Source organism: Callospermophilus lateralis, chromosome 2, assembly GCF_048772815.1.
Source record: "Callospermophilus lateralis isolate mCalLat2 chromosome 2, mCalLat2.hap1, whole genome shotgun sequence".
NCBI lineage: Eukaryota > Metazoa > Chordata > Mammalia > Rodentia > Sciuridae > Callospermophilus > Callospermophilus lateralis.
The window spans coordinates 179995807-180012425 of NC_135306.1; the positions used below are offsets into that span (position 1 = coordinate 179995807).

At 34.7% G+C, this 16619-nt stretch overlaps 1 protein-coding gene across 1 annotated transcript; it reads left to right on the forward strand.

The window, feature by feature from the left end:
- Positions 1-128: 128 nt before the first annotated feature.
- Eif3m (eukaryotic translation initiation factor 3 subunit M) lies at positions 129-16225 on the forward strand. The gene is made up of 11 exons (XM_076844324.1): positions 129-242; positions 3445-3577; positions 4437-4575; positions 4855-4978; positions 5136-5230; positions 9016-9099; positions 9874-9973; positions 10531-10612; positions 14423-14566; positions 15529-15589; positions 16035-16225. The coding sequence occupies exons 1-11, from the start codon at positions 201-203 to the stop codon at positions 16153-16155; spliced, it is 1125 nt and encodes a 374-aa protein (XP_076700439.1). The 5' UTR covers positions 129-200; the 3' UTR covers positions 16156-16225.
- Positions 16226-16619: the final 394 nt, after the last annotated feature.

The following is a 16619-nucleotide window of genomic DNA, read 5'->3' on the forward strand; positions in this document are numbered from 1 at the left end:
CACAAGATCCGTCTGCCACGCCTCCAGCTGCTGCAAGAATAAGCGCTAGGATTGGCCCCGTCCATCTCGGTGACCCCCGCCCCGCCCTGGCCGGCGCGGGGCTGACCCGGAAGTAGTTGTGGAACCGCCGCGCGGCCCTGCTTTCTTTTCCGGTCGGCGTGGTTTGCTGGGGAAGCGTCCTTGGTTCCCGGGCCTTCATCATGAGCGTCCCGGCCTTCATCGATATCAGTGAGGAAGATCAGGTGTGCTCGCGGGCCACAGTGTCGCTAGTGGGAATTGGAGGTTGTCGTAGGGGTATAACGAGTCGCTGCCGAGACTGGGCCGAGTGGACAGGACGCCGCCCCACGGAGCCGGCCCCGGGGATGAGACCTGGAGTTCTCGCCCCAACGTGTACGAGTAGGGAGGCGGCCACATGATAGGGGCGCGCGTCTCTAGTCTTGAGTCGCACCAGTCGGTCCACCCGCGATCGCGGTGTGGGGTCCAACGTTCCACCGCCAGCTTCCTGGTCGGCGTCGAACTCCCAGCTGGCGTCACTTGTGACACAGTTCTGACATAGTACTCCTTGACGGATTAGAATGGGGTCTGCTGCTGTCCCCAGCTCAGCCACATCGGGCGCGGGTGGGGTGGAATCTGTCTGTAGTCTACATTAGCAGTTCAAGGGAAAACAACTTTGTAGTAAAAATTAAAAGATTTTATTGTGCGGCCACAAAGGAGTAGGTGGCCCATGTTCCATGTTTAGACTAGGGTTTTCTAGTCCTAGTTACGAAAGTACTGTAACCCCCAAATCATATGCTGTGAGGCATACCTGTTGTGAAACATCCCGATACTTTTTAAGTTTACTTAATGGCGTTGTTCTTTGGTATGCAAGGGTGTTGTTTGTATTTTACCTGTAACATAAGTTGAATTGGTGAGAGCTAAACTAAACATGAAATGACATTGTTTAATTTTGTGTAAATGAAGTCCTAAGTTTATCTTTTTTTTTCTGTTACTCTGCTAACAGGGAAATTTTGATTTCTATACCTTTAATAGCATAAGATAATCCTATAGAACTGCAGAAGTGATCCGCTCCCCTATAGTAGAATAGCGATCCTGTAGCCCTGTAGAGCAAAGAAAGAAGGGGAAATGAAAAGGGAGGTCAAAAATGTGGAGGGAGGACTGGTGTTGTGACTCAGTGTTAGAACACTTGCCTGGCATATGTGAAGCACTGGGTTCATTCTCAGCACCACAAATAAATAAATAAATAAAGCTTCATTGACAACTAAACATTTCTTTAAAAATAGGGAGGGAGCTAAGCACAGATAGAATGATGTGAAGGACAGGAAAAAAAAGCCAACAAACTAGTAATGAAAGTCGATACCAACAGTTCGCAGCTAGGTTAATGAAAAAGCATTTGACACTTTCTTTTTAATTATTTTTTTTAAGTTGTAGTTGAATGCAATACCTTTATTTTTTATTTACTTATTTTTATGTGGTGCTAATGATCAAACCTAGCTCCTTGTAAGTCTTAAGCAAGCACTCTACCACTGAGCCACAACCCCAGCCCCGTCACTTGTTTCTAACTTAGTGAATTTGTGAATTGAGAAGTTTTTGTCACTGATCAGTCTTCAGAGTCTGATATCTATCTGTGTGGTGGTGCATGCCTATAATCCCAGCTTCTCCTGAGGCTAAGGAAGGAGAATCCCAGGTTGAAGGGAACCCTAATCAACATAGTGAGACCCTGTCTTAGAAATGAAATGCCATTTCTTATTGTAATACATCAATTTCATGCTAGCCATTCCTTTCAGGGAAATATTCTGATTGTTTCAGGGTTTCAGGTTTAGTTGAATTGTTTGATTAGAGTTAAAAAGTGGAATTGTAATCCTTGTTTGTTTTCCTTTGTTTTGTACTGCTGCTCAACTATTGTGGCCTGTGAAAATGATATAAAAAGAGTAAACTTGATTAGTTCATAGAGAGAGTTTAGTATTCAGAGCCGAGAACACCTTCTTTTCTCGTTTGGGGAAGTATGCTTTCCAATGTATTTTTGTTCTAATATGGTGACAGGTAACCTTTTTTTTTTTTTTTTTTTTTTAATCTTGCTTATAATACTAACTCTTTAATGAAGTTACTATGTGTTGCCCGAAAAAATAGCACCAAGAAGTCTACAACTTAATATTTTTACTAAAAACCATATTTGTGGGTTTAAAAATCTCGATGGCTGAGCTGGGGCCGTAGCTCAGTGGTAGAGTGCTTGCCTAGCGTGCATGAAGCACTGGGTTCAGTCCTCAGCACCACATAAAAATAAACAAATAAAGGCATTCTGCCCATCTACAACTACAAAAAAAAAAAATTAAAAAAATCTTGATGGCCTACACCAAGGTCACCAAGGTGGGTTTTTTTTTTTTTTTTTTTTTTTTTTTTTTAATTTTGTCTTGAAAATGTGGTGCCTGTGCATTTATTAATGGTATCCTTTCATCTGCTTGTTTTAGTTTTTCAGTTTATTATCTTTAAAACCATTTACATTCATATTTGGCTACCATGAATATTAAGCACTCAAATGAGAAGGATTATTAAGTATCAGCTGGTGTGGCATGTCTGTAATCCCAGCTTCTTCAGAGACTGGGGCAGGAGGATTACAATTTCAAGGCCAATTTAGGCAAAAAAGGGGGGGACTGGGATGTAGCAACATGTATGAGGCTCTGGGTTCAATTCCTAGCACAGCAAATAAATAAATAAATAAACAAATAAAATAGGAAATGTCCAAATGACTAAATGTGGTACTTTAGTTGTGTTTTTATTGGTCCAAATGTACTTTCTCACCCAGATACTTTTAAGAGATTTGTTACCTTCTGTGTCCAGTTTTATACATTTTATTCGAGGCAATATTCAAAGACATGTCTTTTTAAAATATCTTTGCATCTCTCAAAATTTATGTCTCAAATAGATTCTCAAAAATTAAATTAACAAGTGATTACCTTCTTGGCCCAGATAATGTTTTAAACTTTCCTAGTAGCTGTGTGTATATATATGTAGTTGAGAACAATAAAATTTTCATTTCTTTCTAAAGAGATTGAATTTGCCAAGTCAAATCAATTTCTTCTCTGTGCCCCCCACCCCATGTACATGCACACATGGAAGGCCTTTGGGTTATATTAGAAAGCTTTTGCTATATATTGGAAGTCTAACAGGATACAGGGTGACATAAGAGACTTTGAAGGTGATCCTTGTGGTGCCAAGTGTGTCTGGGGCCACAGGCCTTGTGGGGGAAACTTGTGATTCCTATGGTAGAAGTGAGGAAAAAGTCCTTCAATATAATTTGAAGTAAATTAATTCCTAAATGTAGTATTTGCTTTTTGATTTTTCAGAAGGAGGACAGAATGGTTTGGGTTTTTATATTTTGACATTTATAGTCACCTTTGTAAATATACACATAAAAGAGACTTATGACAATCTTATTTGATTCATCAGGCTGCTGAACTTCGTGCTTATCTGAAATCTAAAGGAGCTGAGATCTCAGAAGAGAACTCAGAAGGTGGACTTCATGTAGATTTAGCTCAAATTATTGAAGCCTGTGATGTATGTCTGAAGGAAGATGATAAAGGTTTGTTTTATTATTTCTAATATTACTAATTATGAAAGAACCTACTTTCATGTTAATTTTGTGTTTTTCATTTTAAGCCTATTTTGAGAAAACCTTTAACATTGCATAATCCTTGAATGTTATTACACACACAACTGCTAGTGATTTTAGAAGGAACTGAAGAAAAACAGTGAAGCTCCTTGCTCTTCATGAGGTTTAGATAAATGCCAAAGGAGGGGATGATAGCATTTCAAGTAGTCTAAAAGCCATTTAATTATTAGACCAGTTTCACGTGTACTGAGTTAAAGTGGGGAATTTTTAAAAATTGTGGGTTCCGAAATCTCTTAGAGATTAAACTTGGTATATGGATAATCTCTATAAAACTTGAAAATAAGCCCGTCAACCAGAAAGTTAAGAGTTAAGTTAAAGTTAAGAGTTTTCATCTCTTAATAATTTTCTACACATAGATGAAGTTTTCCTTAATTAAAACAACATCCTAACCAAAAGGCTAACAAATAACTTCCAGAATGATTGAATATAATGCCAGTGTTGAATTAAAAAATATGCATATAGATACTTGCAAATCACTCATTTATTTTTCTAAAATAGAAACCAAATCTTGGATAACAATTTTCTTCCTCACTAATAAGATGTGTAAATTGCTCTGTGAATGTTAGCTGTGCAGAAGAACTAGTTCAGTTTGAACTCATACTGAGTATATTTTTGCTGCTGTCCATTGAGGACAACTGTTTTATAGTAGCCAGGTTTTCTCTTTCTAAATTGTCTTTAAGTTTTGTGGCTTTTGTTGTATTAAAACCCTGGAAATATACATTTAACTAGACATTATATCACAATAGTTGTGTTATTGATACTTGCGTAGATGTGGAAAGTGTGATGAACAGTGTGGTATCCCTCCTGTTGATCCTGGAACCTGACAAGCAGGAAGCATTGATTGAAAGCCTGTGTGAAAAGCTGGTGAAGTTTCGGGAAGGTGAACGCCCATCTCTGAGACTGCAGTTGTAAGTTAAGAAGGAAAAGAGGTCTGGTTTTTCACAGGGGCTATTTATGTGTCACTACCTGTTAATGGTTAAGAACAGGCATTCTGGAACTTGACTGTCAGCTGTGGCTCTTACTATCTGTGAACTTGGGCAAGTCATTTAACCTTTCTCTGTCCTAGTTCCTTCCTTAGTGACTTGAAGTTACTGATAGTATGATTCCAGGTTTGTGGTGAGAGCATATCACCTCATCTTAACATTATGGTTGCTGATCTCAAACATTGTTTATTGTTTGTTAACCAGGCTAAGCAACCTTTTCCATGGAATGGATAAGAACACTCCTGTAAGATACACAGTGTACTGCAGCCTCATTAAAGTGGCAGCATCTTGTGGAGCCATCCAGTACATTCCAACTGAGCTGGATCAAGTGAGTTACTATGGGTAATAGTGCTTACAAGAAATGTAGCTTTATGTTGTAGCTAAGATAGGAAGAAGCTATGTGTATTCTAAAACTTGTCTTTTAGATTGTGAGAATATATTCAGCGGTGTTACTAATTTTTCTCCTTTTGCCAATCTTATTATAGGTGAGAAAATGGATTTCTGACTGGAATCTTACCACTGAAAAAAAACACACCCTTTTAAGATTACTTTATGAGGCACTTGTGGATTGTAAGAAAAGGTATTCAGGAGTAATGAACTTACAACTTAAAAGCGTATAAGTAGGTGGGAGTGTTTTTTTAAGACAGGAAGGGTCAGTAATTTTGTTCTATTGTTCTCCACGGTTAAAAATATATTTCTGTAAATTTACCTACTAAGTTAAAAGATTACTGCAAAGATTGGAGTGATTTTCCTCATCTTTAAACTGTTTAAAAAGCAAAGTCTACTTTTGTCCTAAAAATGATAAAATTGTTAATCCTAAAACTGTGAAAAACATTAGCCTAAATTATTAATTTTTTGTAGTTGTAGATGAACAGTATGCCTTTATTTTGTGTATTTTTTTTTTTTTTAATGTGGTGCTGAGGATTGAACCCAGTGCCTCACACATGCTAGGCAAGCACTCTGCCACTGAGCTATAGCCCCAGCCCCTAGCCTAAATTATTTAATGGTGCTTTGTTGTCTTAGTAGGGATAGCGCTGTTGCTTTTGTTGAATGATGCTGAGGGCCCACCAATCAAATGTTACCACAAAGTCTCATATAAACAATGACCCTGAGCTGAAACTTGGCATTGAGCTGGTACCTGTTGGGCTTTGGCAACATCTTGGGTTTCTAAGGCTTCTGTTTAACCCCATAAACTTTATGCCCAAAATATTTATTCTTTTGCATATTCAGTTTTAGAATGCCTACAAATGATATTTTTGGCTCAATTTTTAAAAATTAGTGATGTTTTTGTTTAATGAAGGATAATTCTAACTTTTTGACCTACTTTTTCTCTTTTTTCATTGTGGTCAAAGACTTTCAGGAAAAGTAATCAGTCTTCAATTTTAGTTTTCTTGCACAATTTTCTCTGTCCTGGCTTTCGGGGCTTTTCTGTTGTGTTAAAAAACTGAATTTTGCAAATCAAAAAGAAGAGGAAATGTTATATTTTTGTTGTGAAATTTGGAGTGTTTTGTCATAAAATAAAGTAAGCAGGAGATTCTTGCCCTTATAGTGTAGTCATTCAGAAATAGTGGGTACTTTTATATGCTGGTGTGCTTCTGACAGCATTCCAGCCAGTTGTCAGTACAGTATTAAGAGGAAGTAGTTTATACCAAAGACCGTTTCAAATGGAGAACATTAAAAACTATTAGAAAAAGAATCTGTATTCTAATCCAACTATTGCATGTGGAGTCAGACTACTGGAATCTTGGTTTTGCCACTTATATGACCCTGAATAAGAGACATAATGTTGCTATGCCTTAGTTTCCTACTTCAAAGTAGAAGTGGTATATTAGTGCTTATCTCAGGGTTGTTGAAAAGTTTAAAGATATGTACATTACCTTAAATGAATATTATCTATATATTGATGATTTTCAACTATTTCCCTCTGTTTCTTGCCTGAACTTCAGATGTTATTCCTATTTGACTTCTCCATTTAGATGTTCAAAAGGTATCTCAAATTTGACACCTACAGAAGTAAACCATGGATTTTTGTTTTCTTCTAAACCAGTTCTGTTTTACTCAACTTAGGACAAAACCATTTTTATACTTTCAGTTGCTCAAGACCAAAACTGAGATTCATCTTTGACTTCTCTTGTTTTATATCCCACATTTAATTTGTCAGTAAATCCAATTAACTTCTTACCAGTTCTTTTACACATATATAACACAATTTTTCATATCTCTGGTTGTATATAAAGTATGTGGACACCAATTTGTGTTTTCCTACATGTACTTTGGATAATGATGTCTATCACATTCCACCATTCTTACCACTTCTGATGCTACTATGTGGTCTCAGCTACCATTGTTTCTTTTTGTGATTATTGAAGGAGCCTCTTACCCAGTCTCTTTTGGTCCTTGTCCCTCTATAGTCTGTTCTTAATGTAGAAAGTTCTGTTTAATGTGGAAGGTCTGATTGATTATTTTTCCCCTCTAGCTGGGACCCCCTAGTGGCTTCATTCAGAGTAAAAAGGCAAAGCTACCTCCAGTACTGTGGTTCTGGCTTTTCTTCCTAGAATACTCTCCCAGATTTCCATGTGACTCCCTCTTTTCAGATCTTTAAGCACTTAGCAAGCATAAGAGTTTGGACGTAACTCCCGGTTTTTAGACATGTGAAAATTAGTTTCATTTTTAAGAACAGATACAGTCCAGTGGACATCTGTACTCTTTGTCATCTTAACCTTTCAGTAGCATGTGGCCATGGTACCCCTTCCCTCAGAAACTCTTCTCTCCACTTAGGTGACACCACTGTCCTTGTTTTCCTCCAGACTCTCTGAAGTTCATTCTGACACATTTGTAAATTAGTATTCCTCTGTTCCTTTAAAGGTTGGTGTTACTCAAGATGTTGGCTTGAGACCTTATCCTCAGACTGTTCTTTCTTAGATCATCTCATCTATGGCTTCTGTCACTTACAAAATGAAAATCCATGTCTTTAATGCTGGCTACTCTTCTAAGCTTCAGATCTATACGTCCAACTGTTTTCTGTTTTCACTTGGATGTGTCCAAAGGTGTCACCAACAATGTGACCAAAATGAATTTATTATTTTCTCCCTCTAAGTTAAATCTTCATGTTCAGTAAATGACAGGACCATTTCCTTAAGCAAGAAAACTTAGTGATATCCTCGATTCCCTCCTCTCCATCTCCTTTATCACCACATCTGGTTATTTCTGCTTCTGCAGTGATTTTGTCTCTACCAGCCATCATCATTGCTTCTCTGGGTGGTTTCAGTAGTCTTCAAAGTGGCCTGTATTGCATTGCACAATCACAGGAATTTTTTTCTGGAACAAATTTCATCTTATTTTTTAGGCTTTATTTTCTTTAGGAAGTGCAAAATTCTTAATGTGGTTTATAAAAGTATATAAAAGGGTAATTAACAATGAGTAGAACGTGGTTTTTCTTAGTTTCCCTTTGAATTTTTATAGTTCTATCACTGTATTTAAAAGGCTAACTACCACTTAATCATCCTATAATTATATTTATATATCTTAAGAAACCTTGATTTTGAAAGAATTTTGGAGTACCATTAAAGTTTTAAAGATAAATGATGTAGTTCCAAGGAGTTGAAGTTGAATGAATGCATTTAATTATTTTATGTTTTTTTTTTGTGGTGGTAATGGGATCATCTATGTAACTTTAGTGATAATTGAAAGATGATCTTGAGTAGAATGACTTAAATATTTGATGTTGGCTCAATAGCCATACTGTCCTAACAGTTTCTGGGACACACCAAACTTTTCCCCCACCCTGAGCATTTATTTATTTACTTATTTACTTATTTATTTATTTTGGTTGTCAGTGGACCTTTAATTAATTAGTTAATTAACTAATATGTGGTGCTGAGAATTGAACCCAGTGCTTCACACATGCTAGGCGAGTGTTCTACCACTCAGCCACAACCCAGCTCCACCCTGGGCATTTATAATACTTGGTCTTCTCTCAGCCTAGAAATTCATCTTAGCCCCATCTTCCACCCCTAGATTTTATTACACCCAAGAAAAGAACATTAAAGGGATATTTACATCCTTTCAGTATCAGCCTACCTTCCTTGCCCTGCTCATGTTCTCTAAAATACACTCTGCTTTCTGCCCCATTCTGTTGCATCACCTTATATTTACTTCATAACACTTACATATTATGTTTCCTTGGTTGTCTGATTTTCCTACAAAAAGGAAAATTCCATGACTTTTTTTAATAGGTGGGGACTATGTTGTATATATACACAAACGTATATATCATCAGTAGGGGCCTGCCATTAGTGTATATTTTTTAATTAAAGAATGACAGTTATGATGCATTCATATTCCTAAAACAGTATTTCTCCTTAGTGATGCTGCTTCAAAAGTCATGGTGGAATTGCTTGGAAGTTACACGGAAGACAATGCTTCCCAGGCTCGAGTTGATGCCCACAGGTAACATTAAACATTGTTATAATAAGGGCCTGAGGCAAATTGGATTATTGAGTTACATGATTCTGAAATCATGTTTGCAACCAGTAGTGAGCCAAAGCTATTCAATAATGTGTTTCCTGGTGGTTCTGATGTTGATATTCAGATTCAAGATTGGGTTTTGGAAGAACCATAAATTGTATGTGAAATAGCCACTTGGTGTATATGGGATCTTGCTGGTAAGAGGGTAATGATTCCAACCCAAGAACTAGAATCTAGTCTTGGGTCAGTTTATCTTAATATTGTCATGTAAGTGGGGAAAAGTTGATGAATTAATTGCTTAAAGTTGAACATTGCAAATGAGAAGGGCTTTAGTACTAGCTTTAACAAGTAAAAATAAGAATAGTTATTGCTACACATGGACATGTACAATGGTAGGAGTTGTTAAACAGAGTAGATAGTGGTAAAAAATTTTGACGGGGTTAACAGACCGAATTCAAATATTTACTCCATCCTCTAATTAGCATTTGTTTTTTTCTGAGCCTCTTTCATCAGTAAAACAGAATTTGCTTACCATGTTCTTTCTCTTCAGCTTTTTATCACAACTTCTTTTTTATTATGTTAAAACAGACCTGATAAAAATATTGATCTGTTAAAATTCCTTCCTATACCATTTTTAACGGAGTATACATTGGACTCTTAACTTACTGAATTAAATACATCTTGTGACTTGCAAAAAAGTTAGTGAAGAACCAGGATTTCAAAACTCTGAGCTTGTGTTTTTGTTTTCTGGTTAAGGTGTATTGTACGAGCATTGAAAGATCCAAATGCATTTCTTTTTGACCATCTTCTTACTTTAAAACCAGTCAAGTTCTTGGAAGGCGAGCTTATTCATGATGTAAGTAGTTCTAAAATTTTTCGTTTCCTAAATATTGCATACTGAAGCAGCCATATTTTTTTTTCTTTCATTAATGAACATGACTATGGATAGATGTTACTGTCTCTATATCAGGAACAGGCTGATATTCTCTAACCACTACATACAGTCTTGTTCTTCCTCCCTTTATTTATCTCCTAACTTAGCCTGGCAATTATGGACCTCAGTAATATACATTTCTTTTTTAATTTCTTGTGTCATTAGGCCCAAATAGGAAGATAAGTCTGATATTTAAAAACACATGAACATACTTTAAAGTGCAAGTATAAATATTTTTTGGATTATTTTCCATTTGGGCTCTACCAAATGTTAACCACCATCTTTCATTAGAGTTCACTATATTTACTGATTGTTTCATTTTAACAGTGAGTCATATGAAAGGAAGTGGTTTGGTAATTTGATGAAACATTGATATTTTGCACTAAAAGAAATGTGGAGATTTATTGTTAGGAGTCAGTGTCTTAAAAAGTATCTTGAGTATAAATCTTGATTCTATCTTGATAATTTTTTTTTCTCAGCTTTTAACCATTTTTGTGAGTGCGAAGTTGGCATCCTATGTCAAGTTTTATCAGAATAATAAAGACTTCATTGATTCACTTGGTAAGTTTTGAGGGATACAGGTTGGAACATATTCCTTTGATATAACATGTCATATCTGAACATAATTGTTCTGTGAGATCCTGTAAATATGGTTACAGTTTTATCTGTAGAAGGCCAAGCAAGCTTGATAGAACAACAACAAACAAGCAGACGGTTTAAGATTATTTAGAATGAATTGGTAATTAGAAACAAAGTATATAAGATGGCATTTGTGATTTTTAAAAATAGACAAGAGAGCATGAAAACCCATAAAGGAGACCATGAAAGCCTGCTCAGACAACCTGGGCTTGTTGAACTTGAGGCCCTTCCAGCTCTCTATCCCAAGTTCTAGCAAGAATCAGGTGCTTAGAAGAGATTCAGATAGATTTAGTTCCATTAATAATGGGTGTTTTTTAAAATTGGGATGAGAGAGGGAGCAGCAAAGTAACTAAAAGGATCACCATGACTTTGATCATAATGTTTTAACTTTTTAAAGATGTAGTTACAAAATTATAGGAGAAAATATTTTTTCCCCTCTACTATGTATTTTATGGTTGGATTATGATTCCTCCTCTGTCAAAAAAATTTAAACTACAAAAGTATATAATAGCATTGCTTATATTTTATATGTATAATTATGTATTATATATTAGTTCTGGGGAGTTAATATGGATACGTAGTGATTTTACATGATAGAAACTTTGCTAACTTCAGTTTATGAAGACAGCATAAGAAATCTGATTTATATCTTTGAATTTTGTTGTCTGAATGCATCAGAGTTCAATAAATGTTTGCCAAATTGAATTGAACCTTATCCTCTTGAGCAAACCCATGTATGTTCAGTATTTTAATTTTTGTTCTGGAGCATGTTTTAAATAATAAAATTATAAAGAGAATACTTAGAAAACCTGCAGTTGAACAGATTTTAAATGTCCTAAAAGTACCAGTTTTTTGACAGCTTTGTGCAACTACAGAGATTTGATATCCTCTTAGGCAATAATCAAAATATTACAAGTCAATTATATGTTTCATATTAACATCAATTATTAGTCATCTTGGTTGTTTGAGTTGTACATTTATAATCTACTTGGTTACACTTAGCTTTCCATTTACTAATCAGTAATTCCTATCACCTATAAATTTTATGCAGCCAATAGAATTGGTGAAGATTGGCTTATTCAAACATAGGCATTTGAGATACACCAAGATTAAGTAGATGCAAAAGTGTGTAGAATGCTTTGCCAGGTGCAGTAGACCCAGAAAACCACATTCTGTCCCAGTTAATTTGCTTTGTGGCATGAAGCTGTGTGATGGAATGTTAATGTCAGCAACCTCTTTATTTACGCAGCAAGGCAAAAGGAGTAGTAATTAACACTTTGACACTCCCCCATTGATGTGTAATTGACTGTTTCAAAGGAGCACTGGTTCATAAGCTATTGCATGCATTAAAATTGCGTTTTCTATATTGCAGCATTTTAAGACAAGGGTCAGTGACAATGCAGAAATTGCTCAATGATGCACATTTTTTTATTACTGCATTAAGGTTTTGACATATTAGTAATGAATAAATGTTTCCATAAAATTAGATTTTTTATAACTTTAAATGAAATATGACACAGAACACCATGACTTACTCTTTGAAGGTAGTATTCTAGTTTTATGAAACAAAGCATGACTTCCTTCTCATCTTTAACTCCTACTTCACCAGCTTAAGAGTTTGATTTTTAAAACAGGTATAAAAGGCTTTATAAAGTATGGTTCTTTGTTTTACAAAGCAATGAATGACTTTAATCATCAATATGAGATGTTTTTAGAGACAAGTTTTCATTGGTAAAATAGATACTGGTTTTATATAATTCATTTTAGAAATAGTTCATTCCTCTATAGGTTTTTTTCACTTATGCTAAGGTTGTAACTGCACAAAGAGTAGCAGTAACCTTGATTTTAAAAAGATATTTTGGTTAATATCTTAGAAATATAAGGAGGTTTTTATCATTCATCATATTGCAAGGAAACTATATGCCCAAAGAATTGGGAATGTTAAGAAATTTTTGAGAATCTTTAGTATTCTGTGATAGGAAAAAATTCCCAACATATTACTTTATTGTGCTAACTGGGAATCAAATTCCCTAATTTGCTTTTGTTTTGGATATACCTATTAATTTTCGTTTATATTAGAAATTTGTTTATAGAAGATACTTTTGAGAAAACATTTTATTAAATTTGTGTTTTGTGTTTTATAGATGTATTGCTAGACATTTATTATAGTTGAAAGGTTACAAATGTCCAGATTCCACAGGTAGCATCTGTTTGTCAAAACGTTTTTTTTTATTAATGCTGACACCACTTGGGCCAACAGTATCATTGTCTTGTGTCAACTGAATTGCCCTAACATGTCCACATGTAATCTGGTATTATTCAGTCGCTACCTTTTTGCTTCAGAAAGTTAATCAGCATCTGATTTGCATTTGTTAATTAGGGTTAATGTGCACTAATTGATTTTTTGATGCTTGTAGATTTTCATTAAACCCAGTTAGCAATACTTACTTGTGTACCTCATTCATTTGAGTTATGATGATCATGTTTTTGTTGAATCTGTGCCAAATAGGAAGCCTACATCATAATTACAGCTAATTAATAGATGATCATGCCCTATATTAATGGGCTTCCCTAGTCTTCCACTAATGTATGAATGTTATAAATTTCAAATTTATTTATGGAGTGTTTAGATAACTTTTTTTTTTTTAAATACAGATTTTAGGCCCTGAATTAGTAGAGGGCACATAATTATTTACTGAGTTTACATCATTTGAAAGTTCAAAGAAAAGGAATGTGAAAACAATTCAAATTTTAGAAACTAGTTTTTTATTAATATATTATCAAAACAAGTATATGTCATACTTGTTTTAATTCTTCTGTTTAGGACCAGTTTATAATTTGGGTAACTAGCCCATTTGTTTTGTTGAGACAGGGTCTCCTTAAGTTGCTGAGGCTGGCTTTAAACTTGTGATCCTCCTGCCTTGGCCTTCCAAGCTGCTGAGATTACAGGTGTTTGCCACCAAACCCAGCTGTCCTGTATGTTGTGGGTCTGAAACTGCCACTTTATAAGTCCTTTAATGTCTTTGCTCTTTGGTTTTCTTTTTGTAAAGTAAAAGTATCAGGACTTAAAACTTGATAAGTTTTGTTCTAGGCTTAACAGTTGTTTGTGATCCAAATAAAATATAATGGCATATTTTATTAAAAATTAAAAGACAGGCTGGGGTTGTGGCTCAGTGGTAGAGTGCTTGCCTCTTGTATGTGAGGCACTGGATTTTCTACTTAAGCTTTTATAAAGAACAGGTATCACTGCTAATGGTATGGTTTAATTTTATTTACTAAGTATATTGGCCTCTAATGTTTAAATGATAAGTACATTTTGGTTTTCATTTGTAAGTATTAAATCCAAAGTGACCTGAAGGGAAATTGAATGTTTTATAACTGACGATATTTATGAAAGTATTTAAAATTCACATTTACTAGTAACAGTGACACAGAACAAGTTAATATATATATAAGGAATCCTGTGTATTTAAATAACTAATAGTGAAAATAAGCTTAGATACTTTAACTATGAAATGTATTTTGATTTTATCTACTAAAATATATAAATAAAAAATGTGAAATGTTCAAAACTTCCAGGGCCTCATTATTTATAGTCCATTCTTAACTTTGAACCTATCAGTCACCTGTGGCAGTGACTTCATCATAGGGTCACCTTGTGGTCTGCAAAATTAAATTGTGTAGGTCTTTAACTAGTATGGATACTTATTAGGCTTTACTATCTTTATTCAGGCCTTTTACATGAACAGAATATGGCAAAAATGAGACTACTTACTTTTATGGGAATGGCAGTGGAAAATAAAGAAATTTCTTTTGATACAATGCAGCAGGAACTTCAAATTGGAGCTGATGATGTTGAAGCCTTTGTTATTGATGGTAAGGGAATTAGAACATTTTATTTCTTCTATTTGGAATGTAAGATTTTGATCTTGAAATGAGCCTTGTGCAGATGAAGTTAGATTCTTTTGTTGCAAATGTGTATGTTTAGTAGACAACTGGGTACATTTGTAATAGAATGAATTCAGTAGGTATGTAAATAATGTGGGTTTTGATGTTTTAGCTCCTGAAATTGTATAGAATCAAGTCCCTTAGGCAGTGTAGTGTTGTGGTTAAGAGCATAGATTTTAGCATAACACCTGCGTTTGAGACCAGGTCTTCCTGGCATGTGGGAAATAGTTTGTACCTGTTAATCATTTTCTTTTTGTAATAAGTGTAGAAATAGAACCTTCTTTCCCTGACAGTAGTATTATAAAGTGACTTAACTGTTAATCAGGATTTTTTTCCCTGAACTTTCAAAGTTTATACATTGAGAGGATTGTGCAATTAAAATAAGTGTATAGAACTATTGGTATTGTTTCTTCTAATGATCTTGATCTCCAGTGGTCATATAAGGAAGTAATATCTTGTAAAGAAGTTCATTTTTTTCCACCATATGTAAGTGCAGGGAGACCAATTAGAATCTTAATAAAAACTCTGAGCCTGTAATCCCAGGGGAAAGAGGATCACAAATGCAAGGCCAGTTTCAGCAAATGAGCAAGACACTGGTTCAAAATAAAACTGGGGATGTAGTTCAATGGTAAAGAACCTCTGGGTTCTATCTCAAGTGCCAACCCCGCCCCCTCAAACTGTGTTAGTGAATATTTATTGGGTGAATGTAACCTTTCTCTTTGTTACATCATATTGTTTTGCTCATTGTATTCAAAGAGTTAGTTTGTAAAATAATGTTGGTAACAGTTTTATTATGACCGGTTGGACATACCCTAGCAGTTTTTCTTGAAATTTTCTATATAACATTATCATGTTTAAAAAAAAAAAAAATCTTTTTTTTTTTTTTCCAGCGGTAAGAACTAAAATGGTCTACTGCAAAATTGATCAAACTCAGAGAAAAGTAGTTGTCAGGTAAGACATTTAATACTTGCAGCATTTTGTAGAATAATTTAGTTTGTTCTGATTAAGAGAACCAAGGTGGTGTTCTTATCAGTTGACTGTAGTTAAATAGTTGCTATTTATCATAATTTTATTAAAGTTCAGACTGAATGTGATTAGCTTATTTAATGAAAGAGTCCTATTTTCCAGCACATTTCATTTAATGGCTGAGCATTGGCTAGAATACTAATGACTTTTGTGTCTGCTTTATATAGTTGTTCAGGAGAATAGAAGGTTTCAGATCAGTGTGGTAAAGATGTTTTTAAAATAAGTGTCTAAAATTCTCTTATAAATCTAAATCATGTCTTATACATACTTAACTTTGCTTTTAATTAGATGCAACTGTGTAGTGTTATAAAAAGAATATCAGAGGATAAAAGGTTGACTAATGCATTGTTTTTAATTTTTCAATTTTTAGTCATAGCACACATCGGACATTTGGAAAACAACAGTGGCAACAACTGTATGACACACTTAATGCCTGGAAACAAAACTTGAACAAAGTGAAAAACAGCCTTTTGAGTCTTTCCGATACCTGAATTTTAATGTAAATAATTTTTTTCTTTGGGGAGAAAAATCAAAACCTTAGTAAAACATTATAAACTAAAATTTTGACTAGTCTGGGTATTTATTGTCTCTATTCTAAAGAAAAATCACAAACCCAGAGGATAGAAAGTAACACATTATAAAGGGTCACTTTGTTTTTTATATATAATGACCTAAGTTCTGTAAGGAAGAATACTAAAGGAACAAGCAGCACTTTGAAAGAAATACATAGAGAAGGGAAGACAAAAGTTTGAAGACAAAACTTTAAAGTTAATTGGGTGCTTAAGAGCAAACTGCAAAATAAAGGCAGCTATCTTAAATGGTGTATTTGCAGAACCAGATAACATACCATTTTAATAACAACAGAAACAAAGTTGGAAAAGTTGAAGACAACTGTAAAGCTTTAGGTGTAAGTTATTTTATTCTGGTAATAACCGTGCCAGTGTTCCAGTTTCAT

Bases quoted from the DNA above. Each gene is read 5' to 3' on its own strand.
- Eif3m (XM_076844324.1), top strand. From the start codon at position 201: ATGAGCGTCCCGGCCTTCATCGATATCAGTGAGGAAGATCAG. The intron at 3,578-4,436 runs GTTTGTTTTATT...ATACTTGCGTAG, and splicing joins TCTGAAGGAAGATGATAAAG to ATGTGGAAAGTGTGATGAAC. The intron at 15,590-16,034 runs GTAAGACATTTA...TTCAATTTTTAG, and splicing joins CAGAGAAAAGTAGTTGTCAG to TCATAGCACACATCGGACAT.